The sequence below is a fragment of the Sitodiplosis mosellana genome, unplaced genomic scaffold (genome assembly GCF_009176505.1).
Source record: "Sitodiplosis mosellana isolate CC-2019 unplaced genomic scaffold, AAFC_SMos_1.0 Smas_scaffold_1, whole genome shotgun sequence".
NCBI lineage: Eukaryota > Metazoa > Arthropoda > Insecta > Diptera > Cecidomyiidae > Sitodiplosis > Sitodiplosis mosellana.
In genome coordinates this window covers 14038722-14055979 of record NW_022595244.1, presented here as the reverse complement: position 1 = coordinate 14055979, position 17258 = coordinate 14038722, and the positions used below count along the sequence as shown (strand labels likewise).

General features: G+C 36.4%; 1 protein-coding gene and 1 non-coding gene across 3 annotated transcripts in view; both read left to right on the top strand.

Annotated features, from left to right (window-relative positions):
• Window positions 1-813: 813 nt before the first annotated feature.
• Window positions 814-17258, top strand: part of LOC129580275 (protein fem-1 homolog CG6966) — a 27405-nt gene continuing 10960 nt past the window's right edge. The window contains exon 1 of one of the 2 annotated variants that reach the window (XM_055470542.1): window positions 814-3199. In XM_055470542.1, coding sequence (XP_055326517.1) covers window positions 3125-3199 — 75 coding nt within the window. In that variant the 5' untranslated portion in view covers window positions 814-3124. The remainder of the gene's footprint in view (window positions 3200-17258) is intronic. The other variant, XM_055470543.1, reaches the window with a different exon arrangement.
• On the top strand, window positions 13968-14192 carry LOC129564725 (small nucleolar RNA U3). Its single transcript, XR_008687543.1, has one exon. It is a non-coding gene; the product is annotated as a small nucleolar RNA U3 (small nucleolar RNA).

The window sequence follows — 17258 nt, the reverse complement described above, 5'->3', positions numbered from 1 at the left end:
TTGTTTTATTTTATTCCGCACTGTCTCTCCCTCTCTCTCTCTCCCTCTCTCTCTCTCTCCCGGTGTGTGATATGAATTATGTGAGAAACATGATATGTATGCGCTCGCTGTGCGTCGATTGTGGAATGAATAGGGATCATACACAATTGCCACACATATATACATACATATGTATGTAGGATTCAATATGGTATTTATATTCGCTTATTATTTCCATCACTATGGCTCTTTTCTCGCTTCTGTTTGTTTGCCATAACTGGCATTATATCTTTAAGCGTCTACGTAGTGTGAAAATATATGTGAAGCTTTTGTTGCGGGCAAAAATATACATGATTTGTCTATGGGGATGGAAAACCTAAACCAAATGCCAGTGATATTGTATAGACGTCGATGCTCTCTTTTCTGGTGTATGTGCAGACATGCAGAGCACTATGGCTGTGGTCGAATGTGAGTTGAAGTTTATGATTGTTCATTCGACAGCTTCAGCTGTACCGAAAATATGACACTCACTACTACCGAAATGTACTTAATATCAACAAAAAAAAATACACCCCATTCGCAAACAAATAGAAATGAGAGCACCCGTAAACGAATATAATCTTCACATTAAATTGAATGGATTGATGCCATATATAAATTGTGTAGCTATGGACGCACGTCGCATTTCCTCTTTCACCCTGTTGCCATACATATTAACTTCAAGCTCACTCTCCATCGCCGTCGTCTCCGCGTTCCCTGCGTTCCCTGTTTTTTTTTTGTTCGGTGGCTTCTCTAGTTCGGAGAACTTTTCGAGAGCGTAATAATGTGTTATATCTTTTTCTAGCGCATTCGCATGCAAAACCAACCAACCGTTTCGTGAACCAACAACGACGTCAACGACGACGACGACAACAACAACAATGGGGGAAAACTTGTGCAGATGGAAAATATGGAACTGCTTGTTCCTCGTCGGAAAATAACCAAACAATGGGGTATATGTGTGTAAAGGCGAGCAACTCGGAATGTGCTCTTAAGCGGTGTGTATGTGTGTCGAATATTAGCAGCTACAAATAATTGTGTGTAAATATATATATTCGAAACGATTTGGAGCAAATGAGTTTGGTGGTTGTACTGCTGTGGTTTCGAGCTGTTTTTGCCAATTTCACATCATACCCGTTATTTGGAATTTTATTTTGATTGTGGTTTATTTTATGTAGTGCGGCGTTTTCATGTGTGATTCCATCATGTGTACGCGCGCGTTATATGTATACATACTGGGTGCGATTTTCCACATTTGCCATTTTGATACGTGCGGCGTATGTGTGCTCCTCGTTCGGTTGCCTATATTGGCAGCGAGTTTATTAAATATATCAGTTATTTAATGTGAAGCGTCAACATAAAATCATTTCATGTCAAGCCTGTTGTTAGTGTTGTTTTCTTTGGCGCTTCGATTTCTTGTTCCCCATGCAATTTTGTGTAGTAATTTTTTTTTCCGCAGCAGATTGCTGGGTTGTTATATGTCACGATCCTTTTTTCGTCTCCTCTTTCCACTGTCACTGTTTTTCTTCGTCTTGTTGATTGCCTTATTATTGCTCGAAATTTGACTGCTTTGTCGGTTTCGCCGCTTGTGTGTCGGCAATTCGTTTTTGCTCTTGCCACGTTCATTAGTCATGGGATGGAACTAAATTTTTGTGTTGCTTTGTGTTTTTTTTCGCGGTTGGATTTTTCTTCTTTAGTTATTATTTATTTATAAATTACGTCTTGCACCGATTTTGTTTCTTGGCGTTCGTATTTTTTCTCCCCCATAAATTCCAGTATGTGATTTATAAATAGAAATAATGTCGTGAAAACCGTTTTTTTCTCTTTTATTATTTCAATTTGTCGGATTTATTCAATGTGCCAAGCACACGCTTTTTCTCTAATTTTCTTCTGTATTCAGCGTCAGTTCATTGTTTCTAGCAAATCAGATTAATTTAATTCATACATTAATTCGACCATGCATGAAATTTTGATTGCTTTTTTTCGCGATCTTCTTTATTGTTTGAACGAATTTACCAGTCAAGAGAGTAAGGTTCTGTGGATATGATGAAATTTAAGAAATCTTTAATCATTTTTCGGCTACAAAAGTTGAAATTCACCAAAAAAAAATCTCTGATTTTCATCTAGTTCGATTGTGTTGAGAATAACGCGAAAAAGTAACAATTTCATGATTTTTGAATTTGCACACACGCCATCTATCGAAAGCAACTTGACCTACCAAGACATGCTCGAAGCTTTTCGCCGCCATATGTCATCCATTTTCAGTTAAATCGAAGCTTTCACTTTGAATGAATCATATTTTAATGGCTACACATCCACACACATACATTGCACAAACGCACACGGTCGCAACAACATTTCGATCGAATGAGTATGTAAGCTTCATCTAACTCGTATTCGACAGGAATGAATCAGTCTTCAGGAAAGCGCAACACTGAGCAGAGTGCAAAACAAACGATTCGAGTCGAGTTCAGCAACAGAAGCTCACTTGATCGCATCAAAAGAAAGAAAGAAAAATATCCATTTTTCGTTTGTTCTTTTTTGTTTTAGTTTGAAAGAAAAACAAAAAAAAATTCGCGTTTTTTTTTAAATTAGAAGAAGTATAAAAGAAATTATCGAAGCCAATAAAGTGATGCAAATAATAAACTAAAGTCAGATTCGCACAAAGAGTTTATTTCTTAATTCTAAAATAAAGGAAAAGAAAGTTGATACTGAATGTCAGATTCTATGTTCTTTTCATCAAAATATCAATAATCGTCGAAAATAATCATAACACATGATTTAATAGTCAATTTGCGATAACTAACAAAAAAGTACCAGAGTTCTTTTCGAAATATTACTTGAGATTTAGTGTTGTGATTTGTATTGATTGTTCGAGAGAGAGACAATCATCGCAGAAAATATAGCAAAGTGATTGCAGTGTTGCTAAAGTGTTAAAAAGAGAGTTTTTTTTTTTCTTTCGAAGCGGTGCTTTTTAAGAGAATCAAACCAAACAAACATCTCAAAGTTGATGAGATTGTCGTTGTTGGTATTGACTGCTATACAAATTAAATAAAAGAGAATTAAAATTTGAAATAAACGAGGAATTTAAAGAAAAATCGCCTAAATGCTTGACACAATGGTGGATAATAAAATATTTGTTTATAACGCTGCCAGAGACAACAATTTAGCTGCATTAAAAGTAAGTGTCCGACATCTCTTATTCTATTTGCATCATTTTGTATGTGCATTCTGTGCCGTTTTTTTTAGCTGTTCGAGCTCGTTTTGCTTCTATTTTTTGTGTCACAATCTGCAGATTTTTCTCTGTTGAAACAATTGGATTTGATTTGGTTTGTGATTCGGTTCAGTCTTGTTTGAATTCTGTATGTTTTTTTTTGTTCCTCTCTCCTCCTTCATTCTTTCTCGCTCATCATTTTGACGTACAAATAAATCCACGCGCTGTCGTTCTACGTACCATTTTGACAAACACAACGAAAACACCAAGTACCACTACATATTGATTATCATCAGACCTTGTGCGGATGTTCTGTTCGTCTTCTGCGTTACACCGTCTGTCTGCCGTTTCATACACTGAATATGAGAAATACACATGCATAAAAGTGCGTCAAAGTGTGCGTGTTGGTTTTTGTGGTTGTGTGCGATTTTCTTGGTGTAATTCATTTTCATACTATATGCTGTGTGTATACATATTTCGTTTGCGTTTTGTTTGTTCAACCGAGTACGAAACATATGTGTTTCAACAATACACGATAGTATACTTTATGATTCCTAGTTTTTTTCGAATTGTTAAGCGTACAAAATACGGAACCAAATCCACGAGCTGACTTCAAGTATGAACACACAAAGAAGAGGGAAAAAAATGAGCGTAAAATACGCCGAGACACATTCAATGCGCAAAGATGTTTCGGGAAATTCGCTTACTAAGAGAGTGGGAGATTTATTTATCGATGAAACAAACAAATAAAAAAATAAATCGTGTCGATCTTCTTTTAAAACAATGCGATTGGGTTGAGTGAATGCGAATTTGTTTGGATTTCTTTTCTCTTATTTTTCCTGTGAAATGTGCCCGATTCTCTGACTCATGTCAGAGATATTTTCTGCGAATCCATTTTTTGTTTTATTTCATTTCTTTCCGTTCTCAACTCTAATCTCGTTTGGATGTCATACAGATGAAGAAAAAAGAAACAAGTGAAGAGATGCGATTTTGCATTGAAGTGTGTCTAAGAAAGAAGAAGAAAAAAAATATCAATAAACAAACAAATTGAACTGATTCGCAAAAATTTTCTGATGCAATAAGTCACTTTATTAAATGCATACGCCAAAACTAACATAAAGATATGGCGATTATTGCATACGATTCGTCTTTATTTCAAAGTAAACTTTCAATTGAAGCGAGTGACAGAGAGAGATAGACGAAGACAGAAAATAAAACACGTACACATATTTTCAAAATGGCACATTTTTATTGGCGGAAAATGACGATAGAGTTGTTTTGCAGCCTAGTTTTCTGTGTTTCGCTTTATTCGCTACTTTCTTTTACTGCATATTTCTTCTGATATTTTACCATTGAACGAGAGAGATTATTGCATTAGCTCATTCGCAATGCGGCTGCACGATGTTACGAAACGACTTCATGTATCGTTTGCGAATGAATAAAAATGCGCTCATGTCGATATTGTTCCCTTATCCCACAACCATATTTTCCTATGCTGGTTCAGTATTGTAGCGCGGTAATATTAAAATCCATATCGGTGTGCATGCACCAGAGAGAATCCTTGAACTTCAGCTTATTGATTTTTCTCTCAGGCGCTAAAAGTCTCTTCTTCATTGCTTTGCGACACACAGTCACATAGTCGATGAGAACGAAGCACAGGTTCACATTTTTGCACAGAATCACAGCGAGTTATATAAAAAAAATTGGCAATGCGTTCGGTAACTATGCGGTCATCGTCGTCGGAGGGTGTTCAATTGAGAATAGTTTACTAGAAAACGCTAATCGGCAATTAAGACAGAGGCTATTGCCATCGTTTTAAATTGGATAATTGAGCAATTGTTGTTGCTTTTTCATCGTTTACGATGAAATGCTACATGATTACACATTTTGGGCTCGCGAGTAAACGAACATAAATTAAAAGTTTCCGACATACATGTCAAAGAAAAACGAAAAAACAAATTGCGAGCGTTTCGCTGTTTCAATCGCATTTGAACTAGTTTGCATATATGGAAACGAGGTCAATAACATGTGCGCCCGTCACAATTGCTGAATCAAGTTGAACAATTTTTCAAATCGATTGAACGTTTGATTTTCATCATTCCGTGCTTGTGTGTGTGGCTGTGGAAATATTCTGTAATCTCGTTACTATGTACAGTTACACCCAACCCAATCGAATTGCGTCGGCTAAATCAGCTGAGCTTCGTCGTTATTTGCAGTTAGTGATTACTCTCTATGTACATGGCTTCTGGAAGAAACAAAAACTGCATACACCCATCTCGGATCCAATCAAATAATTGACACGTATCAGAGCGTTTGGCTCTTCGATATGATACTCGATGAGAACATTTTTTTAGCTATAAATTCCAGCTACACCAGCGACCGAGGTCAGATTTATTGCGTTCATTTATAGAAAGTAATAAACAAATTGAAAAGAAAATTTGTCAATCACAATCAAAACAAAGCAGTTATTTTTGGTACGTCAGTGACGAAAACTGAACACTTGTGTTTTTGCAACAACCAAGGGGGTATTCAAATGTCACACTTTGCCCAAGCGGAATAAAAAAAGAAACCACACACCCAGTTCGATGGCGACAACAACTCGGTTTGTTATCAACAACAACAGCAGCAGCGCAACAGCAGATATGTTATATCACTGCTTGGTATTAAATCGATTAAAAAAAAAATTTCCATGTTAATGTCGAAGCCAAAGCAAGTGAGTGCAAATAAACAGATGATTGCTATTGGATTTCGCATACGTTCCTCTGTCGCCCGAATGTAATTCAACAAAGCGACGTTTATGAAATGAGTGCGAGAAAAAATACAATGCATTTTTTTGTCAGCGTTCTTTATTCGAATCGCATACAAGATTTAATGGGTTGTAAGTTGCACACACACACTCAGTACTTAGCTGTTCCACTCACTCGGCGCATTTAATCATTGCAACTTAATAAGCCAATCATGTCCGAATCGATGAACAAATCAAATGCGCACTACATTCAGTTATGACGACTTTTGATTAACTCATGAGCTGTAAACATTTCGAGATTAAAATACATCAAGTCATTTCCCAAGAAGCCGGCCAACGAATGAATAATTTCGTGATTTTTTTTTTGGATTTGAAAGAGCAAAAGCCGCAAAAACCCACTGGGTTCGAAATTTTTGTTTCAATATACTTTGAATGTAACGCTCAAGCGTTTGATGTTATTGTTAACGATTGAGCATAGAATGATCGTTGACTATTGAATTCTCGTTTAAAACTAAAATAAAGCAACAACAAAAAACTGCACACACAAAGAGACAAAGAACGACGCAAAACACATCTCGCGCATCGCGTCGTAAGTAAATGGATAAGGCTATTGACTTTCTTGTTTTCCATTCGCAAATTCTCGTCGTCGCGTTACGTTTTTTTTTCTTCGTCGAATTGAATTCGAAGGAACATTCATGAACGTAAACAAGGAGGAAAACAGGAATATTCGTTAGCAGTCAATTTCTCGGTTATTGCTGATGGAGCTTCAATTTCATGACAGCTGAAACGCAAAACGAAACGAGTAGAAAACCCGAAGCAACAACAACATGAAAGAAGCAAGCGACTATTTGGACATTTGTCGTCACATTCGACATATGGTTTGCGCGCATATGAAACACTCAACGAGTTGAGCCATTCTTTGTTGTTGTTGGTAGATCTTCACGCACACTTGACACCGTTCTTAATCGCTTGAATTGAATCCCATATAAATTTCATGAAGATGATATTTCCGTGTGAAACGTAATCAGCACATTCAAACGAAAAGTCTTTGAAACGAGACAAAAATACACTCAACGGGGTTCTTGAACTGCAAAAATTAATGACAATTTCGTCTTGGAACCGACTCGGTTCGACCGAGAACAAACCGAAAAAAAATTCCCGGTTCACTGCCTGTTTATCTAATCGAAAGAAATTTATTTAAATTTTGTTGTACGAAGCTAGAAGCTGCTGAATGATTTCAGAACTAACTAGAAGCGATTTGTTTGTTTGATACAGAACAATAAAATAAAATTAACACATTTGTGCACATGTTTTAGCGTGAATAATGCAATGACTCATATGATTTCGAAACACGAAAAAAAAAACACACACTGTCGGCGATCGCTTTTTGTTCAGGTTCGCGTATACACGGAACGTTGTGCACAAACACCGTCGTCTTACTATACATATGATTACTTTGCACAAAAGAAACAAAAATCCCAGTTGAATAAAGAACGGAGAATCTATTCTCAGCAACAATTAAATAATGTGCTGTTTATTCACAAAACATTTGTATCCGTGCTGTTTCTGTTTTTTGCACTGTTCATTGTTCCATACTATCATGGAGTGAGAAATTAAAATTTATTTTTCAGGATTTCAATACAATTTTCAACTAGATTTCTTGCGATAATTCATAGATTTATTATTTAGTTTAGAATAATGAAAAAAATGACAGACAAAACATGTGTGTAAAATGAATTGCTCATACGATGACGACGAATTAATGAACATAAAATAATTGTTTAACTACCTTATTCGTGTGATTGAAATAAAAATAGCCTATACACGTTGCAATGACGCGAATATTTTACATTCGAAGCATCATCCTCGAATTGAATACGTATTTATGTATTTATTAATATCAAGTGCATTGAAACCGCGGTGCATATACGGATTTGCGGTGCAAAACTGTGTGCAACAATAAATAGAATATCTTTCGTGAGAGAACTAGTGCAAAAAGAGCAACAACGGCAACAACAACAACAACAGCACCGTCTGATTTATGCAGCTTCTATCTCATTCATTTGCCGTTGGCCTTGAATGTGACTCAATGTTCACAATGCACCTATATACATTTTATTATTATTATTATTATTACTATGGTTGGAGACAAAAAATGACCGTAGAACAAAAGAGCAACATTCAAACTCGAAAGAGAACACAAGCCGCTGGTTGATGTTAATACTGAAAATGATATACGAGACAAGTAGAGAGAATGGAAAAAAATAATACGCGGAAATCGATTGCAACCACAACGACACACAACCGTTTAACCATTTAAACTCTACTACGCATATGCAACAATACGCAACGCACACACACATATATATATTGCCACTACCTTTGTGACTCTCTCAGAATATGACAGTTGTTGTGCTGTTACCTTGCACGCTCTTCGCATTTCCATAAATTAGTTTCAGCTCAATTTTTTGCTCTTTTTTTCGCCCATATTCTATACATTGTAACCGTAGCTCTCAGCATTTTCAACATACCTTACACAAAATGCAGTCGCTGTTCGATTTGCGTGCAAACTGATGCGAAGCAATCAGACAAAATGCGAACCATAATGACGCCAAATAGTTCGCTGCTTTGTGCATACAAAGGAGTATTGCAGTCCGTGTGCGATCGCCGTGCTCTAGCTTCACGGAAATAAGCGGTTTGACTTTTGAGAATTGTATGTGATTTTGTTTCCTAGCTGATAGCTGTGATTTTGTTCCGCTGATATACTACAATTTGGATAGAAATCACAACGGATGCGACCTATTACTGTTTTTAGACGTTTTTTTCGCACTCACTCACTGTGATGGTGATAATGTTGTATGTATTTCACATTGATTGGTTCGGTACTCTCTCGGTGTACACGGTAAATAGATGCGGAAACAACAAACACTTTTCAAACCGAATTCAATCTCAACTACTTTCCGTTATTCGTTTTAATGAATTTCGCTTCTATCGACTGGCCTGCCAAATTTCTACAAAGAACTATAAATAAATCTAAATGATCAGCGGAATTTATTTAAGTTGCCATCTAAAAATAAACGTACTTGACTCGATTGACTTTGTTTCCCGAGTGCATTATCACTAAATTCATTTTAAAGTCAGATAAAAGGCGAATTTGCTGCAAAAATTTTAGCGCATTCACACGTGACTTTGAAATGGCGTTATCACATTAATAAATTTTTTTTTTAGATTTATGAAAAACCTAGTTATTTTTATAGCCATAAGACAAATGCAAATATTTGTATTATCAATTTGAGCACGCGTATCATGTGTGAATAAGATGATGTGGACGAGTTTGAAATATACTACGTATTTATGTGAACCATTGCGAATGTTGTGTTGATTTTTTTTTGTCGTATTGTCTAGTGCGTTGTAGACAACGAACGCTTGGTATAATTACGCATGGGTTCGTGTAATCGATCTTTGTGTAACCGGCACATCACATACCATGGTGAAGCACTTCAAGAGCGTGTCTCGGTGAGATTCCACGGTTAGTGCTATTTGGTTTCTCTAACTTGCCTTCGTTTCAATGGCGTAGTGTAGTGTGGTGTGATGTGGTTCAGATGGAGTACCGGCCAAAAGTCAAACAACGCAAAGCAGAAGTGGCAGAGAGAGAGAGAGAGAGAGAGAGAGAGAGAGAGAAAGAGAGAATCGGGGAGAAGTAAACAGAATAAATCAATGTGATAATGATAAACTTGTGCTTGTAGGTTGTTTACTCTTTCTTTCATCGACAATGGAACGTCAACACAGAAATGAAGAAAAAAACAAAACTTATTCCGTGTTTGCGCGTAATACGGTTCACGACTTTAAAATCACAATCTTGATTTATCTATTGGACGTGTAGCTGAGCTGGGTCTTTGTAGGGGAGATTATAATCAAAGTGAATGGAACTTTAGTTGTGAAATTCTTTTTGAAAGATAGAGAGAAGAAAGAAAAAAAAAAGTGGATTGAAATTCCGTGTCTTCTATACACCAGACACTTGAATTGTCAACTTAATGCTTAAATGAAATGCTAGACGTCTTTTTCCCCCAAATGAATTAATTTTATTATGAATGATTTGTCAAAATGTCAATATCTCTACAGAAATGAAATCCACAAGCTAATGCCAAATCGGTTTGATGTAATGAAAGAGCTGAAAAGTGAACGCAGCAGACAATGCGAACATCGGATGTCAGACGATGAACCAAAAGAGAGACAGTGAAAGAGAGAGAGAGAGAGAGAGAGAGAGAGAGAGAGAATGAAAAACAAAAGACAATTTCATCAATAAAGACGCGTCGCAATCGTGACACGCCATAAAATGATGGCGATTACTCTAATTTCGCATCATCATCGCATTTGTTGTTTACACAGCACTTGGAATCACACCTTCGTCATATGTTTTAAAAAATGTTAATCGAATAGAATTCGCATGAGAAACGTAATAATTGACCATAATATGTGGAAATAGCAGCAAAATCAATTGATTTCAAATCACTGATAGCTTGATTCAGAAGAGTAACTTACTAATCGTATAATCTTTGACACCATAAAGACCAGCTACAATCAGCTAATCATCGGCTCAAAATGCCCCCGTTCACTAGTAAATGGAACAAAAACAGAAAATTAATGACTTTGAATGCGCTTGATGAAACATTATATTTTGAAATCTGACACGACTGGGCAATGACACAACTATACAATTACTTATGACGAACCGAAACCAAATTACCCTTTTTTTTGCGACCATTTTGCAGACAGCCAACAATTTTAGCTTATCAATTTACGGTGCAATCAAATTTACATTCAATGGCGTGAACGGTGAAGCACGTGGAGAAATTTACGTATTAAATAGATTCGATTGTGAAAACAGCGCAAAATCATAAAAATTGAAATGATCATAGTGTTGAGTTGTGAAACAGAAAACGCAGTTACACCTACACTTTGGCTTCGGATTTCATTTATAATCGGAGTATTTTTCGGTGACTAAAATGTACAATATTAAATGAAATTTTGACACTATGTTTTGCTATATGTTTGGAATTTGAAACAAACCCACCAATTTCTAATGGACTGGATTATGAAATTTGAAAACGAAATGAATGCGTTATCGACAATTAGACCTGAATGGAATTCGATGCTTAATCTTTTTATGCCACAACAATGCTCGATATCGAACATGAATATAAACACGTACCGAAAAAAATACCGCTTTGATTATTCTCTATCGCCCACTTGGTTTTTCCAATGAATAAATAAATTATTTGACACACATATTTCGATTGTTTCTTCATCAGATTTTTTTTTCTTTCGTCGGTTGGTGTTTGACTAATTTTATCAGGATGATGATAACACAAAATCGAAACAATTTTATAGAGGTTTCGGACACCGACCACACATTAATTATAACAATAGATCCATTATGTGATTTTCATGTGAATGATACGATGGTTCAATGCACGTGTTATCTGTGTCAGTATAGAACCAATGTACAAACATCAGAAAAAGGAAGTCGTTGTGAGTGCTTTCCTTACTCACATAACATGTCAGCCGATGTATTAGTTCTACGAAGCCGCAGCATGAGTAATAAAAATGACTGTACTCACTGTATGATAATTTCAGGTGAAGTTTCAAAGGTCTCGCACAGCAATTGAGTCGAACGTGTATTTGCGAACCTGTAATACACTTGGCCATGGTGTGAAAGTCAGTGTAATTCTTTAACTTTGTCCTTTCTCGACATGAAACAAATAAGTTTTTTTTTGCTTCTGTTCATGTTTTGCAAAGTTTCAAACTATATTATTTTGGATCCACACTGATTTCGTTGGGCGTTCATCTTTTTCGCTAGACGGGATTCAATCAAAAGCATTCAAACCGAAGAACAAATATCGATTTTTTGTTCATAAACATTTGTTGACACGCAACGAGTAAACACAATGGGATGGAATACAGCACACGACAACACCCAGCAAATAATAGCGTTTCTGGTGCGATGACAAAAGCATGCCACATCGGCATATACTTCTTTCATTTGCATCGAGCATACGAACAATGACTACTAATGTAATTGTTTTTTTTTACTTATTTCACTTGAAAAGGCAAAAGAAGCAGCGAACGTCAAGAACCGAAAAGGTAACAGTCGCCGTTATTTTCTTTCCGCTTTGCGTTTCGTTCTTTTTTCGCTCACAAACATAAACGCGGAAAAGGAAAACCCAAATGATGTGCGATAAAAGCACTTTAGAAATGGTGAATTGCTCAACAGACGTGGTTCGTGTGTTTTTTGAGAATGCCCGTCATAATATCACTACTGTACACAATCACAATCACAATGTGTGTTTGCATTCAAAATTCGTAGAAGTGTAGTCCGTGGTGATTTTGATTGTGGCGCGCGATAATTCGGAATACGTAATGTGGAAAAGACTTTCAAAGTCCGAGCATAGCATTTTTCTGGGACATTAAAAAAGAATGGCGACGAAACAGGTTCAATAGCCTCTCGTATAGAACGAACAACGAACGTGCTACTTTCATATCGCTTGTAAGATTTTAACGGAATCGTCAATGTATGCTTGGGATTTGGAGGTATTTTTAATGAGGTTTTTCACTTTTTGGACTCGTTTCACTTCGATTCGACATGTCTTCCCATTCAATTATTCATATCGCTTGCTCATTCGATTGATTGCGTTAACGAAATATTTATCAATTGGATTGACGATATATTATTTGGCCCAGTTATTTCATGTATGATGTGCTCGACTTCGAAATCGTTCCGGATATTTAAATAACGATAAAAAATTACCAACTCTTTCCATTCCGATGAATTGTCACATAAAATCGAAATTCGTTCAAATTTATTCGCCCCGCAAGCGAATCACATGGAAAATTCTCGAGCCGTAAATAATTTGTTGACTAAAATAGAATCAATTTCATTCATTTATTTGGTCGTTTATCGATTCAGGATTAATTGATTTTGTTTATTTTGGTTTGATGGTATTCCATAGCCGTTGGGAATGAAAGCGAATGTGTCATTTTTCACAACTAAAAGGCATAATCGGAGAACCATTTGAGTTGAAAATGTACTTTGAATCGAGTAACTTGAATCTCTTATTCGTTCCGTTCGTTTGGGTCAAATTTCAACCAACTCACAATTCCCACAATGAAATCGAGATTAAGACTTGCAATTTATATGCTATCGAAAATAGCGCAGCAAACCGTAAACAAAGGAGTTTCGCCCTGCACGAGAGAGCAATGAGAGAGAAAAATTGCACAAAGAAACATTGAAATGGCGACGCAACAGCCGAGAAAAAAGGCGTTCAGAGCGTATATTTTTCTATGTTTTAATACAGCTAATAACGTCGTTGAATCGCAACAGCAAACGAAATAGAAGGAAAAAAAATCGTTTATCCTATAAAACATTGCCAAAGTATTCACAAATATTTGACTCTTAATTTTCGTTGCTCCGTTTGTTATTCCGTATGTCCGATGAATTTGCTGTATGTTTAATCGTTAGTTGCCGATTGCTAACTCTCACGCTTGTTATACAAATAGTAATGTTGAAATGGCAACAACAACAACATCCACAGCAATATAGCAACAGCATAAGTGAGCGATTTGACATTGAATTTTTCTGTTCCGTTCGCGTATAAATCTTTGTTTGAAGTTGTTGCTATTTTTTTTTGCTTTTTCAAACACAACTCACACAAATTTGCGCGCGCTCGAACGAACCCATGCTTGTTTCGCTCACTCGCTAACAAATCGTTATTAACGATTGAATACATAATTTGATGTTTTGTGATGACGATAAGTCTCGCAGTTTATATTCTAAATAGAAAAACACGAGCCAAGTAGCTTCTACACTACACTGTGTTCTGTGTACTGTTTGGTTTTTGATTTTCGTTTTCCATTTCAGTGAGTTTTATAATTCACTGACGCAACGTATGACTGTAGAACATAAGTGTCGGAGAAAAATTAGCCGCCGGCAAGACTATACTTCACAGGATCATTTCTGTAGTATATCTTATACCAACTTTGGCTAAAACCAGAGTGGGACGGCAACCACGATGACGAGCTGTGGTGCTTTATCTGTAAGCGTGAGGGAGATTTGTGTTGGTTATTTGATACACTCCGTGTATAAGAACCCACAATCGTCGATGATCGCTAACCTGCTAACTCAGTGGGCCACGGATATGGTGCTTTCTGAGTGGCCACCTCTTTTTTTAAATCTTTTCAATATAAAAAAAATGACAGTGTTTGTTCGATTTATATCGAAATCAAAGACCACAACACTTCATCGTGCTGATTTTTTTTTCAGAGCCAATTTGTTCTATTTGTGAGTTCTTGCCTACTGTTCTCCAATATGCCTAAAATGATTAATATAATGTGCTCTCGAAACAGCCACACTAAATACATGGAAAAATAAAAAAACGAAATCGTTCGAATAATGACAAACATGTGTTTTAAGATTGCTGAGCATCTCAGCATTTCGTAAGGCACGGATATATCCGAGCATATCGACGACGCATACTGTATAATACAGTGGCGTGTGTTGCTACGTGCAGCCGCAATGACTCGACCGGAATGTGTATGTTGTTTCTGCGTGCAGCCACATCAACTGAACACACTTCGTTCGAGTCGTTGCGGCTGCACGTAGCAACACACGCCACTGTATTATACAGTATTCGTCGTCGATATGCTCGGATATATCCGTGCCTTACGAAATGCTGAGATGCTCAGCAATCTTGAAACACATGTTTGAATAATGAGCACAGAAGAAGAAGAAGAAGAAGAAGAAAAAAGAACCTCGTATACCTAATTGGTGAGTTGACGTCACTTGTAAGACGTTGATTCTGTTCTGATTGCCTCACAGCCCATAAGTATTTTTCTTTGTTTTGCCTCTTGCACAAAATCCGATGACCTTCATCAAAATGAACGGTGTTGTGTTTTTCAATTCGAATCAGACAAAAAAGCTTGTACCACAGCCGAATCGAACGCATTTATTGTTATTACTATAGATCCATATATCTGAAATTCTTATCGATATTCTTTGACGACTTCGCAAGGGGCGAACACGCGCTCACACAAACACCGTGTATTGTAGAGAAACAAAATGAGCGTCAATAAAACAGGAAAGGGAAAAAACGGCTTAGTAATTTTGCTTCAAAATAAATACACCGATGTAATCAAGCAAATAATAATACGTCGCAAACAAGTTGGAGCGAAAAAAAACCCTCTAATATAAATATATTTTGCGAACGTCATCGACCATTCGATTCGCGTTCGATCAGGTCATTATTGTGCACTTTGAATAAAACCTGAACAAATATTTTCTCAGTGGATTCATTCAGCCGCTGTGTATTATCGAGCGATGCAACAATTGACTTGTTAATTCAAGTTGATTAATTTTCTTTCCATCACCATTCCAATTACATCTAGACTCTATCAATCCAAAAGGGGCCATTGTGCTCTAAATCAATTCGTCACTTTGGAAAAATTCTACTCAAGCACCGGAAAAGAATCATAGAGAATTGATAAAAAGAACACAATCTCGTACAATGCGATACATAAGTGTGACTGCTTCGATTACGCATAAATTTGTTATCACACATTTCCAAATAACACCAAGCACATGTTTGCACAGTATGTTAATAGCGTCACTCGCGCCTGCTGTCGCCGGCTGTGATTTTTTCGTCAAATATTTGTACAGTTGCCGAGATTAAAAATGTGTGAAAATACGGAAATTGTGCGTGATGCAAGAATGGAATCCAAACAATTTTCAGAATTTAGAAAAAGAATTTAAATGAAATACTCAAATGTTTGCCAATATTGTACGTATTACAAACCGCCAGACACGAATCCATGAGACATGAAAGACCTTGACTTCTGTCGAGTACAAAAGTATCAATTTAAAAATTTGCAATTATTTTCGAGTCATTTTAATAATTTACAATTAACACAATTGTAACTGTGCGGTGAGCTGTCATTGTTGTCAATTTATTACTACATCATTCTTAATAGTAAGTCTTGTTCTTACAATTCAGTATAGAGTCCAGAGCGGCATTTTCATGAGCTCATGTCACTTCGTGTGATTACATGATTGGACAATCAATGCCAGAAACTTTGAGCAATTGTTGTTCCCAAAAAAAAAAATCAAAGCAATATTGTGCGTCACTCACTTGAATTTTTTCCCATTCGTATCTGCATAATCTTTAATTGGAACCGGAGCAATTTTGGACAATACAATACGAATGAGGCCACTCTGTAGTTGTACTAAATTTAGAGTAACAAAACCATCGGTGATAATCACATTGTGAACAAACATATTTCGCATGATGGCCGGATAATAATTGAATTATATGGAAATTGATACAATTTATTTTGGACACTTTAACTGACCAAAAAAATGAAGCATTAATCCGATGCCACTAAACTCAATTGAGGCGAATTTAATTCAAGGGTTTTTGTGTACACTGTACACGTTTGATAATGATTCGGCTTGAACATTTGTCGTTCGATCGATAAAATGGCCAATGAGCCCATGGCATTGCCCATGGTTTAGAACGTGTCAACGATTTGCATTGAAAATTCCCGGTTGCCATCAATTATTCGCCCTATCACCGTTTCTAGGACATTCACAAATTGACCATTCTTTGGCAAACATTGTTTTTATTTGTCAAACTCACCCACACACCGTACAATGGCGAAAAAAGAGAGAATTTCATGACGCAAACCACGTATTATTATGCGAAAAGAATCTATCGGCGTGATACGAAAATAACTTTCTTGATTACGTTGATCGATGCGGCACGTTTATAACCATAATTCTTATATAAAATACGCAAACAAATAATGAATCCTCATTACTTGCTGATATTGAAATCATATAATCGCTGTATGGTGATTGGGTGCACGCAGCACAACTGAACTTTAGATTGTCATTCAGCTACGTCAACGTGACAAACGCCTCCAACACATGGCATCCGATGTACATTGTACACAGCACATGTATGTGTATCTAATTTTGACTTGAAATCACATTTTTATTCATTCAAATATATATTTTTCCTCCGTTGTGTTTTCATTTGGTATTTTCTTGTAAATCGTGTAAACAAAATAGCGAGTGAACAGATAAATGTCAACACGTGCCCTTCGTCAAAAACGTGGATTCACAGTATGGCACATGCTTCTTTTTATCGTGAAAGTAATTATTGCCTTTTTTCATGATTTTTATGGCTTTTTTTTCGTACATATGCAGCTGAAACGAGACTAGTCGTT